This window comes from Natator depressus, chromosome 6 (assembly GCF_965152275.1).
Source record: "Natator depressus isolate rNatDep1 chromosome 6, rNatDep2.hap1, whole genome shotgun sequence".
NCBI classification, from domain to species: domain Eukaryota; kingdom Metazoa; phylum Chordata; order Testudines; family Cheloniidae; genus Natator; species Natator depressus.
The window spans coordinates 111,986,413-111,998,845 of NC_134239.1; the positions used below are offsets into that span (position 1 = coordinate 111,986,413).

At 43.4% G+C, this 12,433-nt stretch overlaps 1 protein-coding gene across 3 annotated transcripts in view; it reads right to left on the minus strand.

Annotated features, from left to right (window-relative positions):
- Positions 1-210: 210 nt before the first annotated feature.
- The window catches only part of PPP1R13B (protein phosphatase 1 regulatory subunit 13B), a 143,504-nt gene continuing 131,281 nt past the window's right edge, over positions 211-12,433 (minus strand). For 2 of the 3 annotated variants that reach the window (XM_074956311.1, XM_074956308.1), the window contains exons 15-17: positions 5,624-5,790; positions 2,820-3,019; positions 212-1,929 (exon numbers count right to left, since the gene is read on the minus strand). In XM_074956311.1, coding sequence (XP_074812412.1) covers positions 1,888-1,929; positions 2,820-3,019; positions 5,624-5,790 — 409 coding nt within the window. In that variant the 3' untranslated portion in view covers positions 212-1,887. Of the gene's footprint in view, positions 1,930-2,819; positions 3,020-5,623; positions 5,791-12,433 lie in introns of all 3 variants that reach the window. The other variant, XM_074956310.1, reaches the window with a different exon arrangement.

Genomic DNA, 12,433 nt, shown 5'->3' on the forward strand with positions numbered 1-12,433 from the left:
TGTGCAGCACTTTAAGCCTTTTTCTCTTTGTATTGCCAAGCTAGCCTCTTAGTACTATGCACACCCAATTGTGACTAAATTATCCTCATTCAGTGTGGATTAGTTTTGCAGGTTAGGTGGACAAAGGTTACAGTACTTTGCCATTGCCTAACAGTTTAAAATAAACACTTCAAAATGCAGCCATGCCTTAGTAGTATTTTATTATACACTAATCCAGAGAACATGAAAATGTGCATCATAGGCTCTTGAAATTGTCACATTCATGTACCAAATGTTCTTTAACAATAACCTTTCACGTTTCGTCACCACAATATATACAATTAATGTTAAATGGTGGTAAAAGCAAATTACAGCGCTGCATAAATGCTATATAAATTATACACAAGACTTGTACATGAGTTAAAGCCAACTGGCCTACACTTTAATGGAAGAAAAAATGCAAAACACATGGCTACAACTTATGAGAAATTCAAAATATATTTCTGGTATATAAAACCATGTACAATTAACTCCAGTGAAGTGCTCTGCGCTTTTTTTTTTTGCTTGAAACTACAATGTAGTGGAAAGGTTATTGCATAACTCACCCTGGCAATAGGTGTAGGGCTGCCAAGAACCACAGAAACTGTCCTTACCAAAATAGCAAATTATTGCCATTCTCAAATCCTTCTTGAACCCCTTGTTTCTCTTCCTGTCATTGACTCTCAATATTAGCACAACTAGCTCTCCATTTTTTAGTCCAACTACTCAGGCAGACTTCAAGTTAGTGTACCTCTTAGCTTATCAGACTCTTACCCTTCTCAACTATTGCACTTTCATCCATGCAAACATACAAATCCTTTAATCTGACTGCAAATCCACTGTTACATGTTCTTTTGTTCCAAACAGACAAGTTCACAGGTTAGTGGGAGTGGGACCTGTAACTTAAATTAGTAGAGGTAAAACTCATGTAATAAGCTGAATACCAAGAAAATTAACAAGTTGATTAGTGTAGGGATTTTGAGAAGTATACAAACACTAGTTTTGATTCTTTTAGCTTGTCATTTAAATGCAAACAAAATCTAGATCCTAGCATCTCTAAAGCTTCTGTTTGAGCTTTGTAAAGAGTATCTTTACACTACAGCTGTGCTGCTGTAGCACGATGCTTCCTCCAGTGAGGGAAGGGGTTTTTCCCATTGCTGTAGGTAAACTACCTCATGCAATAGCTGCATGTATGGTAGGGGTCAGGTCGATCTACCTGTCATACAGGATGTAAAATTGTTCACAGCCCTGAGCAATGTAGCTAGGTTGACTTAAGTCTATGTGTAGAGCAGGCCCTAGACTAGGACTTAGATATGTTAACTAATGCTCTATTTCTAAATCCTAGAGTGTGTGTGTGTATGTATATATGTATATATATAGCCTTGGTTACTGCTTATGCACTTAGCATGTGAAAGTCTTCTCTGTAGCACACAGTCAGTAATGAGTAAACAACATTCAATGGTGTCAAAATATATCCAAAATCTTGACACATGGGACAGTTATTGTGGGACTAGAACAGACTGGACAGCACATCTGCAATTTGGAAATGACATTTGTGAATATTTAACACAAACCTCTACCTGTGGACTCTTCTATAAGAATATTTTTGGTATTTAAAGTAGAGTTGACAAAATACTGTAGACTGCAAGTACCTCTCCCAGTCAGTGATTGGTTACATGGAATGATCTTCATTTACAAACTGCAGATTTTTAAACCCTTGACTGCTGTCCATTAACAAGAGAGAGCACCATTTAAAAACAAAGATTATAATTTTATTTCTCCAGTTGAAATGTGATAGAAAAGGATGACTCCAGTGTGGATTTAAGCTTCCAGTTACCAGCCATGTATTGCACTGCCAAACAACTGAATTCAAGCAAGGGTTCGCTGCCTAGGCTTTATTCTTGGATATAGCTGCAAAACAAAATCAAAAGTAAATACCCAAGCTTTAGATGTGATAACTAGAAAATCATGTCTATAATTAACATATAACCTGCTTACAGCCAAAGGGCTATTTCTGATTACACTTGAATGGATTGTACAGCAAAGGGTGAGACGTCATTAACATGTTGTCCACTGGACATATTTAGTACATTTCTTTAGATTACAAAGTGACATGCAAGTCTGAACAATTCAAGAGGAAACTCACACCTTTAACAGTCTCCTAACCTAATTAACTAATGCTATTAACTATTTTTATTTCCGTCCTTCAGCAGGTGGCAGTAAATAGGTATAACTTTCCATCATTTTATGCAGTCAAAGTGAAAGTTTACCAGTTGCATAATTCCAATCTGCATTTTAGCCACATCTACCTTCTTGGCAGGTAAACAGAACAAACTCCCACCAGGAGTGATCCATGCCACGAACTTGTTACATCCCAGTTATTTAAATATCTTCGTGTGAGCAACCCTGATATTTGGCACAACAGCCACCATACTATACTTAGGGAGCCAGTTTGATCTCATGGAAAATATCACTATTTAATATGCTAAAGATCAATTAAAAAGTTATAACCTAAAAAAACTTAAGGCAGCCTAATGATTACTGTTCTATTTACTGTCCTGGGTTAAATTCCTAACTACAGTCTGTCTTTCTTCTACAGCAATAATGCTCAGAGAAGGTGCACTCAGGCCCCAGGACAGAGGGATTGCTTTCTTTGTGTCACTCTGCAGCAATGATTTACCTATATGTTGCACTGATGAGTTCTAGAGGAAGTTCCCTCTAGTCTCCCACCTAAGGAAAAGTGTAACAATAGGTCAAGTTCAAGGGAGAAGGAAGGAAGGAAGAAGCTTAAAGTAACTTACCCCCAAAAGATTTTTAGGCACATATCCTTCTTTATCATTGAGTCGAGCCCACCACCATTCTGTTTCATTATCATCCTTGCGTCTCAGGATAGTAATGGCATCTCCTTCGTGGAATGACAACTCATCATTATTCTGGGCTTCATAATCCCACAGAGCATACACTACTCCTTTGTTCATGACTCCCAACTTCTCCTGTACTCCTATTACCAAGAAACAAAAGGTAAATGAACATTACAGATGGTAGAGTACCTTGACTTTACCCACTTAGGATTTCCCACTGGAGAGGAGGACCCAAAATCCCGAGAGACTTTCATTCTGCTGCAATTTAAGATTCAGTGTTGCCATTATACTTTTTTTTTCCCTCCCCCTCAGGAACTTAACTGGAGATTAAAACCTGATATGGCATAAAACTTGTCATAGAAGGTGGGAATATGTTGTTTTCATTGCACGGTGTATTTGAAAATTAGGGCTCTCAAGTGATTTTAAAAAATTGTAATTAATCATGCAATTAACAAATTAATCAATTAATCATGCTGTTAATAGAATACCATTTAAATATTTTTGTATGTTGTCTACATATTCAAATATATTGATTTCAATTACAACACAGAATACAAAGTGTATAGTGCTCACTTTATATTTTATTACAAATATTTGCACTGTAAAAAATAGTGTTTTTCAATTCATCTAATACAAGTACTGTAGTGCAATCTCCTTATCATGAAAGTTGAACTTACAAATGTAGAATTATATACAAAAAAATAACTGCATTCAAAAATAAAACAATCTAAAACTTTAGAGCCTACAAGTCCACTCAGTCCTCCTTCAGCCAATCGCTTAGACAAAAGTTTGGTTACAATTTGCAGGAGATAATGCTGCCCACTTCTTGTTCACGTCACCTGAAAGTGAGAAGAGGCGTTCGCATGGTAGTGTTGTAGCTGGCGTCGCAAGATATTTACGTGCCAGATGCGCTAAAGAGTCATATGTCCCTCCATGCTTCAACCACTATTCCAGAGGACACATGTCCATGCTGATGATGGGTTCTGCTTGATAGCGATCCAAAGCAGAGCAGACCGACATGTTCATTTTCATCATCCGAGACAGATGCCACCAGCAGAAGGCTGATTCTCTTTTTTGATGGGTCAGGTTCTGTAGTTTCCACATCTGAGTGTTGCTCTTTTAAGACTTCTGAAAGCATGTGCCACACCTCATCCCTCTCAGATTTTGGAAGGCACTTCAGATTCCTAAACCTTGGGTTGAGTGCTGTAGCTATTTTTAGAAATCTCACATTGGTACCTTCTTCGCATTTTGTCAAATCTGCTGTAAAAGTGTTCTTAAAATAAACATGTGCTGGTCATCATCCAAGACTGCTATAATATGAAATATATGGCAGAATGCTGGTAAAACAGAACAGGAGACCTACAATTCTCCCCCAAGGAGTTCAGTCACAAGTTTAATTAACACATTGTTTTTCTTACAAGCATCATCAGCATGGAAACCTATCCTCTGGAATGGTGGCTGAAGCATGAAGGGGCATACAAATGTTTAGCATATCTGGCATGTAAATACCTTGCAACGCTGGCTACAAAAGTGCCATGCAAATGCCTGTTCTCACTTTCAGGTGACGCTGTAAAAAGAAGCAGGCAGCAGTATCTCCCCTAAATGTAAACAAACTTGTTTGTCTTAGCAACTGGCTGAACAAGAAATAGGACTGAGTGGATTTATAGGCTATAAAGTTTTATATTTTGTTTGAGTCTACATTTACAAATCTACATTTGTAAGTTACACTTTCATGATAAAGAGATTACACTACACTACTTGTATGAGGTGAATTGAAAAATACTCTATAAATATTTGCACTGTAAAAATGATAGTCAAAAATAATATAAAGTGAGCACTGTACACTTTGTATTCTGTGTTGCAACAGAAATCAATATATTTGAAAATAGAAAAGCATCCAAAATTATTTAATAAATTTCAACTGGTATGAACAGTGTGATTAATCATGATTAATTTTTTTAATCACGATTAATTTGAGTGAATAGCCAGAGTTAACTGCAATTAATCGACAGCCCTAGTCTCATACACATACTAGTCTCATACACATTCTCTAGCACAACAGGTTTAGAGTTCTTCTTGCTCAGCCTAGTTATTGCAGCATTTGCTGTATATATCATCACACTGCAAATCTGCCTTAAGGGGTATATTAAAACCCTAATGAAGTCTTTATACTCTCTTTGGTGTAAGTTAGAATCTTAATTTTATTTAATTGCTGCTTCTAGAAAGATGCTTCTCTTGTGATATATGCACTGAACTTAAAAGCTATAGGTCATCTGTCATTAATTCAGTGAACAAAACATGAATAACTACTCATAATAAGGAATTCAAGTAAGTTTAGATCTTCAGCCTCCTGGTGTGGTCTGCTAGAAGTTTGGGATATCCTTACAAAATTCCATGTGAAATTTACATGGCAACACCCTTCTAACTCGAAAACCCTATCATCATCAGAACCCTTTCCTAGAAAGGAAGGAAGAGATGTTTAAAAATCATGCACAATGCCATAGTGAGCTGACTTGAAGAGGGAGGGATGACATGGCCAAAGAAACAGCCAAGAAAATATTCTGGCTGTATTCTGAATGGACGAGAGTGGGGGCAAGGGCAATGCTAATTTCAAAGACCTATGTAGAGGATACAGAACTTAAACTAGCAACTTGGCAGTCAGAACAGAGAAGAAAGGTTGAATTTCAGAGAAGTGATAAAGGTCTGTAAAGGGAATTATCAAGCATATACACTTGGCAACCTACCGTACAAGAACTGGGAACACTGAATATAACCCTCCTCCATCTCCTCACACTTGTCCGCAGCAGTTTCTATATCACTTATAGTTGAAGCAAAAATTGCTGCTCCGGATTCTACAAGTAGTTTACAGAGATGAACACTATTGCAAGAAGCTGCACAATGCAAAGGCGTCCTGAAACAAAGCCAACATTTAGACATCAAAACAGGCCAGGAATCCTATATATCCAACCTGCAACAAAGGGTTCAGTCATCCTTTAGAAGTTATTTTTGAAAGAAAATTAACTTTTATGTGGAGAATGTTTGTGGCACAAGTAAAAACGTAAATAAATAACCTACATAAAATTCTGACCCCACTAAAGCCAAATGGGGCAAACAGATTTTAATGAGAATGGTAAGTTTTCATGACATTTTGCAAGGCTGCAGTACGTTAGTTTTAAAGGGCAGAGGGCAAGGCAAGAAGGGTGAGAAATAGCTCAGCAAGGCCAGCTCTCTAAATTCCTCATACACACTACAGAAGTGCTGCAGGACAAGGAAATGTTACTCACCATGTAGTAACTGGAGTTCTCTGAGGTGGGTTCTCCCACTGTGTCATGCACTTCAGGTTTGCATGTGCACTTCATGTTCCCAGGACCAAAGATTTTTCCCTAGCAGTGTCCATTTGCTCTATGCATGCACTCATGCTCTGCCGTGACGCTATAAAGGGGGATGCCAGGCTGCCACCGTTTTAGTTCCTTCTCTACCGCTAGGCCCCACTTAGGGAAATTGAGGCAGTGGGGAAGGAGGTGGGTAGTAGACATAAGGACACTTGTCCCTATGTGTCATGCCCCACTTCAGGTGATTCAGAGGCAGTCTCTCTCTCTAGGAGGTGGGTACCCACAGTTCAATGTCACAACAGAATGCAGAACTGCTCTACCCAGGGAGGCATCCGAAGCAGCTGCTTGTACCAGTGCATAGTGTCTTGCAAAGATATGCACAGAGCCCCATGTTGCTGCTTTGCAGGTGTCAATAATAGATACACCCTTGAGGGAGGCTACTGAGGCTGCTTGGACTCTTGTTGAATGTGCTCTCACACTCCTCTCAAGAGGGACATTATTCAGCTCGTAGCAAAGTATGATGCATCCTGAGATCTATTTTGACAGCTTCTGGGTAGAAGTGGCCTCTCCTTTCATCCTTTCCACAAATGATACAAAATGTCTAGGATATTTCCTAAATGACTTCATCTTCTGTAGGTAAAAGGCAAGGGTCCCATGCACATCCAAGAAGTGCCACATTACCTCTTCCCTATTGGTGTGTGGTTTAGAGTAGAACACAGGATATGGATGTTTTGGTTAATGTGAGAGTCTGACACTACCTTAAGGATGCACTTCAGATGCAGTCTCAGGAATACCTTATTCTTGTGGGAAACTACTGGAGGGGGGCAGAGGAGGTCTGCTATGACTGCTCCTAACTCCCCATCTCTTTTGGCCAGTGATTACGACTAAAAATGCTACCTTCGTTGAGAATTGCAGTAAAGAGCAGGGTACCAGAAGCTCAAACAGTCCTTTTGTCAGAGTTGCTAAAACCAGGTTCAGGTCCCAGACTGGTGTAGGTTTTGCCATGGGAGGGAAAAATAACCAAACTTTTCAGGAATCAAGATGTGACTGGGTGTGAAAACACAGAGTAAGTGTCTACTTGCCTGTCTCTGCCTACTATGTTTGGTGGCTCCTGACACTAGCTGAGAGTTGGGAGGCAGATGACAGAATAGGTATTCCAACCCTTTCACAGGTACAAAATACATCTTTTCAGCCTAGTGGTGGAACTGTGGTAGGTATCTGCCGAAAGTGTCTTTGTAGGTTTGGTGATGGCTTTGGTGAGCACCATTCCACTCTGTCCTCAGCCGTGCAGAATGTCTAGCAGTGCATAGAATGTGTAATGCCTCCGCCACCAGTTTTAACAAAGTCATGGAAGACCTTAGAATCATCAGGGTATGGCAGGGAGGCAGGAATCACTGCCTCGTTGGGAGACAAGGACAACAAGATCAGCAGCATGATGGCATCTTGCTCCTGTTGGGCCTCTCCTCCAGATTGTTGTTGTGACTTCTGAGGCTGAGGGTGCTCTTCCTCTACCCTGAGAGCCGGACATCTTTGCAAAAAGAAAAGGAGTACTTGTGGCACCTTAGAGACCAACATATTTATTTGAGCATAAGCTTTCATGAGCTACACTTCATCTTCATCAGATGCATGCAGCGGAAAATACAGTGGGGAGATTTTATATACAGAGAGAACATGAAACAATGGGTGTTACCATACGCACTGTAACGAGAGTGATCAGGTAAGGTGAGCTATTACCAGCAGGAGAGAAAAAAAAACCTTTTGTAGTGATAATCAAGGTGGGCCATTTCCAGCAGTTAACAAGAACATGTGAGGAACGGGGGGGGGGGGGGGGGGCGGGGTGACATGGGGAAATAGTTTTACTTTGTGTAATGACACATCCATTCACAGTCTTTATTCAAGCCTAATTTAAATAGTGGCCAGTTTGCAAATTAAATTCCAATTCAGCAGTCTCTTGTTAAGAGTTGGTTTTTGAAGTTTTTTTATTGAAGAATTGCGACTTTTAGGTCTGTAATCGAGTAACCAGAGAGACTGAAGTGTTCTCCGACTGATTTTTGAATATTATAATTCTTGACGTCTGATTTGTGTCCATTTATTCTTTTACTTAGAGACTGTCCGGTTTGGCCAATGTACATGGCAGAGGGGCATTGCTGGCACATGATGGCATATATCCTCTGTCCCATAACATGGGTATGTCAGGTGATAGTGTCTTGGGTCTTCCAGGCCCCAATACTGCCATTGCGTGACCTCATATCCCCTCGGAGCAAAGCCCCAGGGTGATAGATACCAATATGTATAGGGAGTGTTCTTAATTGCACAGGAGTACTGAGACACTCTGGACAATACAGATACCCTCTCTGAGCTCAATCCCTGCTAGACACCCTCTGGGGAGTAGTCCGGGATGGGTATCCACTATATTCTTCTGACTCCAATCCCAAATTCAACAGGAGAGCTCTTGGTCCTAGAGGAGGCAGTGATGGCCTCCCTCTACTATACTGGCAACGGTATAGCTTGACTGCAGAGATATCTGTACTGAATGATATCTTGGTACTGGACATGGGACTCCAGAGAGTATCACAGTGACTCTAGTCCCATAAATACAATTAAGTCACCCACTGCTGAGAAACGGGCTGGAGCGGAGAGAGTAGTTTCTGTAATTCAGGCCATTGGTGCAGAAAAAGCCAGAGCCGGCAGTGCGGATGCAGCAGCTGTTGATGGTGCCAAAGTACCACTCTTGGTTCTGGAACGTGGTGTGGCCTTACCTTCTGATGAAGTCCCAGTATCAGACGGCCCCACTCTGAAGCACGAGGGGTCTCCTGACTTGGTGCAGGACGGAGACTTTTGCCTCTTCTTAGAGGACTTGGATGTGGAGGGACAAGAGGGAAGATTATGGGAGACTTTTTGTCTCCCTTCCGTTTGCCTTCACTCTCCTCACCCGAATCTGTCGGAGCTGGTGGGCGGTACCTTGGAACCAGCCAGAGCCACTATAAGGAATGTTCCTACCATCTTAAGACATTTGAGAGGGGGATCTCCCCAGTCAGAGCCTGTGACCGCTCTCATAGACCTCTCCATGAGGAATCTTTTAGGTTAGAACTCCCTTGACTGTTTTGTCATCCTTGGAAATGACCTGCAGATACCGCACCTAGAAGAGACATGGGTTTCCCCAGGCAGTCCAAGCAAGTGTTGTGATAATATGTAACCAGAAATGACTTCTGGCAGTCTATGCAATTTTTGAAGCCAGGGATCCTTGGCATACTCTCCACACTGCCATTGGAAGAACTAGAGGGTGGTAAGAGTAGGTGAGTGAGTGTGTGTAAATAGGAATTATGATGTGTGCTACAGGAATCACATTGCTCCACATGCCATGGGTGGGATTCCCAAAGTTTAGGAAATCAAACCCCAAAAAGCTGTACTGATTAAAACAACTAAGACTAACTTTTAAAAATCATCTACAGGGAAAGCTGAAGTAGTCAGCACATACACTAAAACTTCATCCTAAACCATGAGCAGTAAGAAGGAACTAATATGGTGATGGTCTGGCAGCCCAGGGCGAGCATGAGGAGAATGGGGGCTCATGTGAGGACCAAACAGACACTGGGGAAAAATCTTCGGTCCTAGGCAGATGGAGCACATGCACAAACCTGAAATGGATTACACATAGGGACAAACACTCGCAGAACTATGGACTATATATTATACTCCTGGGGGAATTCTGTGCAATGCAGAATTTTGCAGAAATTAACGTTGTGCACTCAGAATTTCCTTTCCCACACAGAAACGGGCTGCAGTACTGCTAGCCGGCATTAGGAGCCACTGGACTCGGCAGAGCCCAGCTTGCTCATAGAAGACACTGCTGGGGGAGGGAGAGGGAGCTAGAGGGTTCCTGGCAGCTGCAGTTCCCAGTATGCCCTGAGGGAAGGAGAGGGCGGCGCACAGGAAACTCTGTGCAAGCCTGGAACTGAGCAAGCATCAGGCTGTTTCTCCCTCTGGATTCCTGGGATCTTGGGGGACAGGGTGACGGGTGTCTGGGCAAGAGGGCAGGCCCAGTGGTGAGCTGGAGCCGGTTCGCACCAGTTCGCTGGAACCAGTTGTTAAATTTAGAAGCCCTTTTAGAACCGGGTGTCCCGCAAGGCAACCGGCCAAACGTGGCACCTTAGGTGCCAACTCCATGGGTGCTCTGGGGCTGGAGCACCCACAGGGAAAATTTGGTGGGTGCCTGGCCCGCGCCCGCCCCCAGCTCACCTCCACTCCGCCTTCTCCCCTGAACGCCCTGCTCTGCTTCTCCACCCCCCACCCCCCCCCCGGGCTTCCCGCAGTAGGCAGAGCGGAGGTGAGCTGGGGGGGAGGGAGGGGAGAACACGAGGAGGGCCGTCCATGCCAGAACAGGTAACCTGAGAGGGGGGCTCACCAGCTCACCTCCACTCCGCCTCCGCGGGCCTGAGTGCGAAGCCGCCGCTTGCTTCTCAGCCCTCCCAGGCTTCCCGCGCGAACAGCTGATTCGCAGGAAGCTGGCGGCGGGGGAGCGGAGAAGCAGAGCAGGGCAGCGTGTTCAGGGGAGGAGGCAGAGCAGAGCTGGGCTGGGGCTGGGAGCTGCCAGTGGGTGCTCTGCACCCACCAAATTTTCCCCCTGGGTGCTCCAGGCCCGGAGCACCCACAGAGTCGGCGCCTAAGGCGCCACTTTTGATGTAATCAATGGGGGGAGCAGCCGCCGCTCCCCCTGCTCCCCGCTAGCTACACTACCCGCCCCTAGGAGCCAGAGGGACCTGCCGGATGCTTCCCGGGAGCCACCCCAGGTAAGCACCGCCAGGACTCCCCACCTCACCCCCCAGCAGGTGCCTCTGGCTCTTAGAGGCGGGGCGGGGTGGGCACCCACTACAGTGGCCCATGAGACCCCCCTGCCCGGTTCTGGGGGCAGTCAGGGGACAGGGGAGGGAGGTGGATGGGGCAGGGGTCCTGGTGCGGGGGGCATCAAGGAACACAGGGGGTTGGATGGGGCAGGAGCGGGCCACGATCCCCTTGCAGGGTGACGAGGGAACTGGTTGTTAAGATTTTGGCAGCTCATCACTGGGCAGGCCCCACAGCTGGGCTTGGGGGGGCTGGGAGGGTCTGCAGGTATCTGGGCCGGGGAGGCCCCATGGCTGGGATGAGGGTATCTGGGCTGGGGGGGCCCTGCAGTTGGGCTCTGGGGATGAGGGGGTTTGGGTATATTGGCTGTGGGGGGTACAGGTGGGCCCCGCAGGGGAGGGGTTGTGGGTGTTTGGCCCCCCAGCTGGGCTCTGGGGATGGTGGGGAAGGGGACAGAGAAATAGGAACTGGGTTGTCATAGGGGTTTCTTTAACTCTCTACTCCTGGGGGAATTTTTGTGTGTGTCTGTATTGTTACAGACATACTTGTTGACAGGTATTTTTAAATAAATTACCAAAATAATTGAAACTGGCATGATTATGTAGTGTTTTTTGACAAATAAAATTTGCAGAATTTTGCAGATTTTAAAATATTGTGTGCCGAATTTTTAATTTTGGGGCATAGAATGTCCCCATGAGTAATATTAGGATCAACTTTTTAAAAAAAACAAACTTTTTTTTAAAATCAATGGAAAGTCTTAAATTGAGGACACAAAAAAGACCTTATAGAAAAGTATATATATATTCATGCATTTTTTAATAAAGTAGTTCATTACTAATACTGCGAAATTATAACAATCCACGGACAAAGGTTCCAAGAAGGTAAACCCACTTTTGGATAAAAATGGGGAAGGCTGTGTATTTCAAGTCAAAATTATTAAACATATGGGACACAAATTAGAACTATACAGTTAAATATAAACAAAATACAATAGCATTTACTTATTTGGAAGAGTTTGTACATTACACTTAGGTGAACATTTAGTAAAGTCATGCATTTCAATACCTCAATCATTAAATCTATATCTACACTAGAGACCTCACAGTGATACAGCGATACTGATGCAGCTACACCACTGTATGATCATGCTGCTCCACGCCAACAGGAGAGAACTCTCCTGTCAACATAATTAAAGCATCCCCAATGAGTGGCAGTAGCTATGTCGGCAGGAGAGTCTCCTGCCGACATAGTATTGTCCACACTGGCGCTTCTGTCGGTGTAACTTATATCAGTTGGGATGTGTGTGTGTGGTTTTTTTCCATATTCCTGAGCGACATAAGTTTTACTGACAAAAGTGCTAGCGTTGACATACCCTTAGAG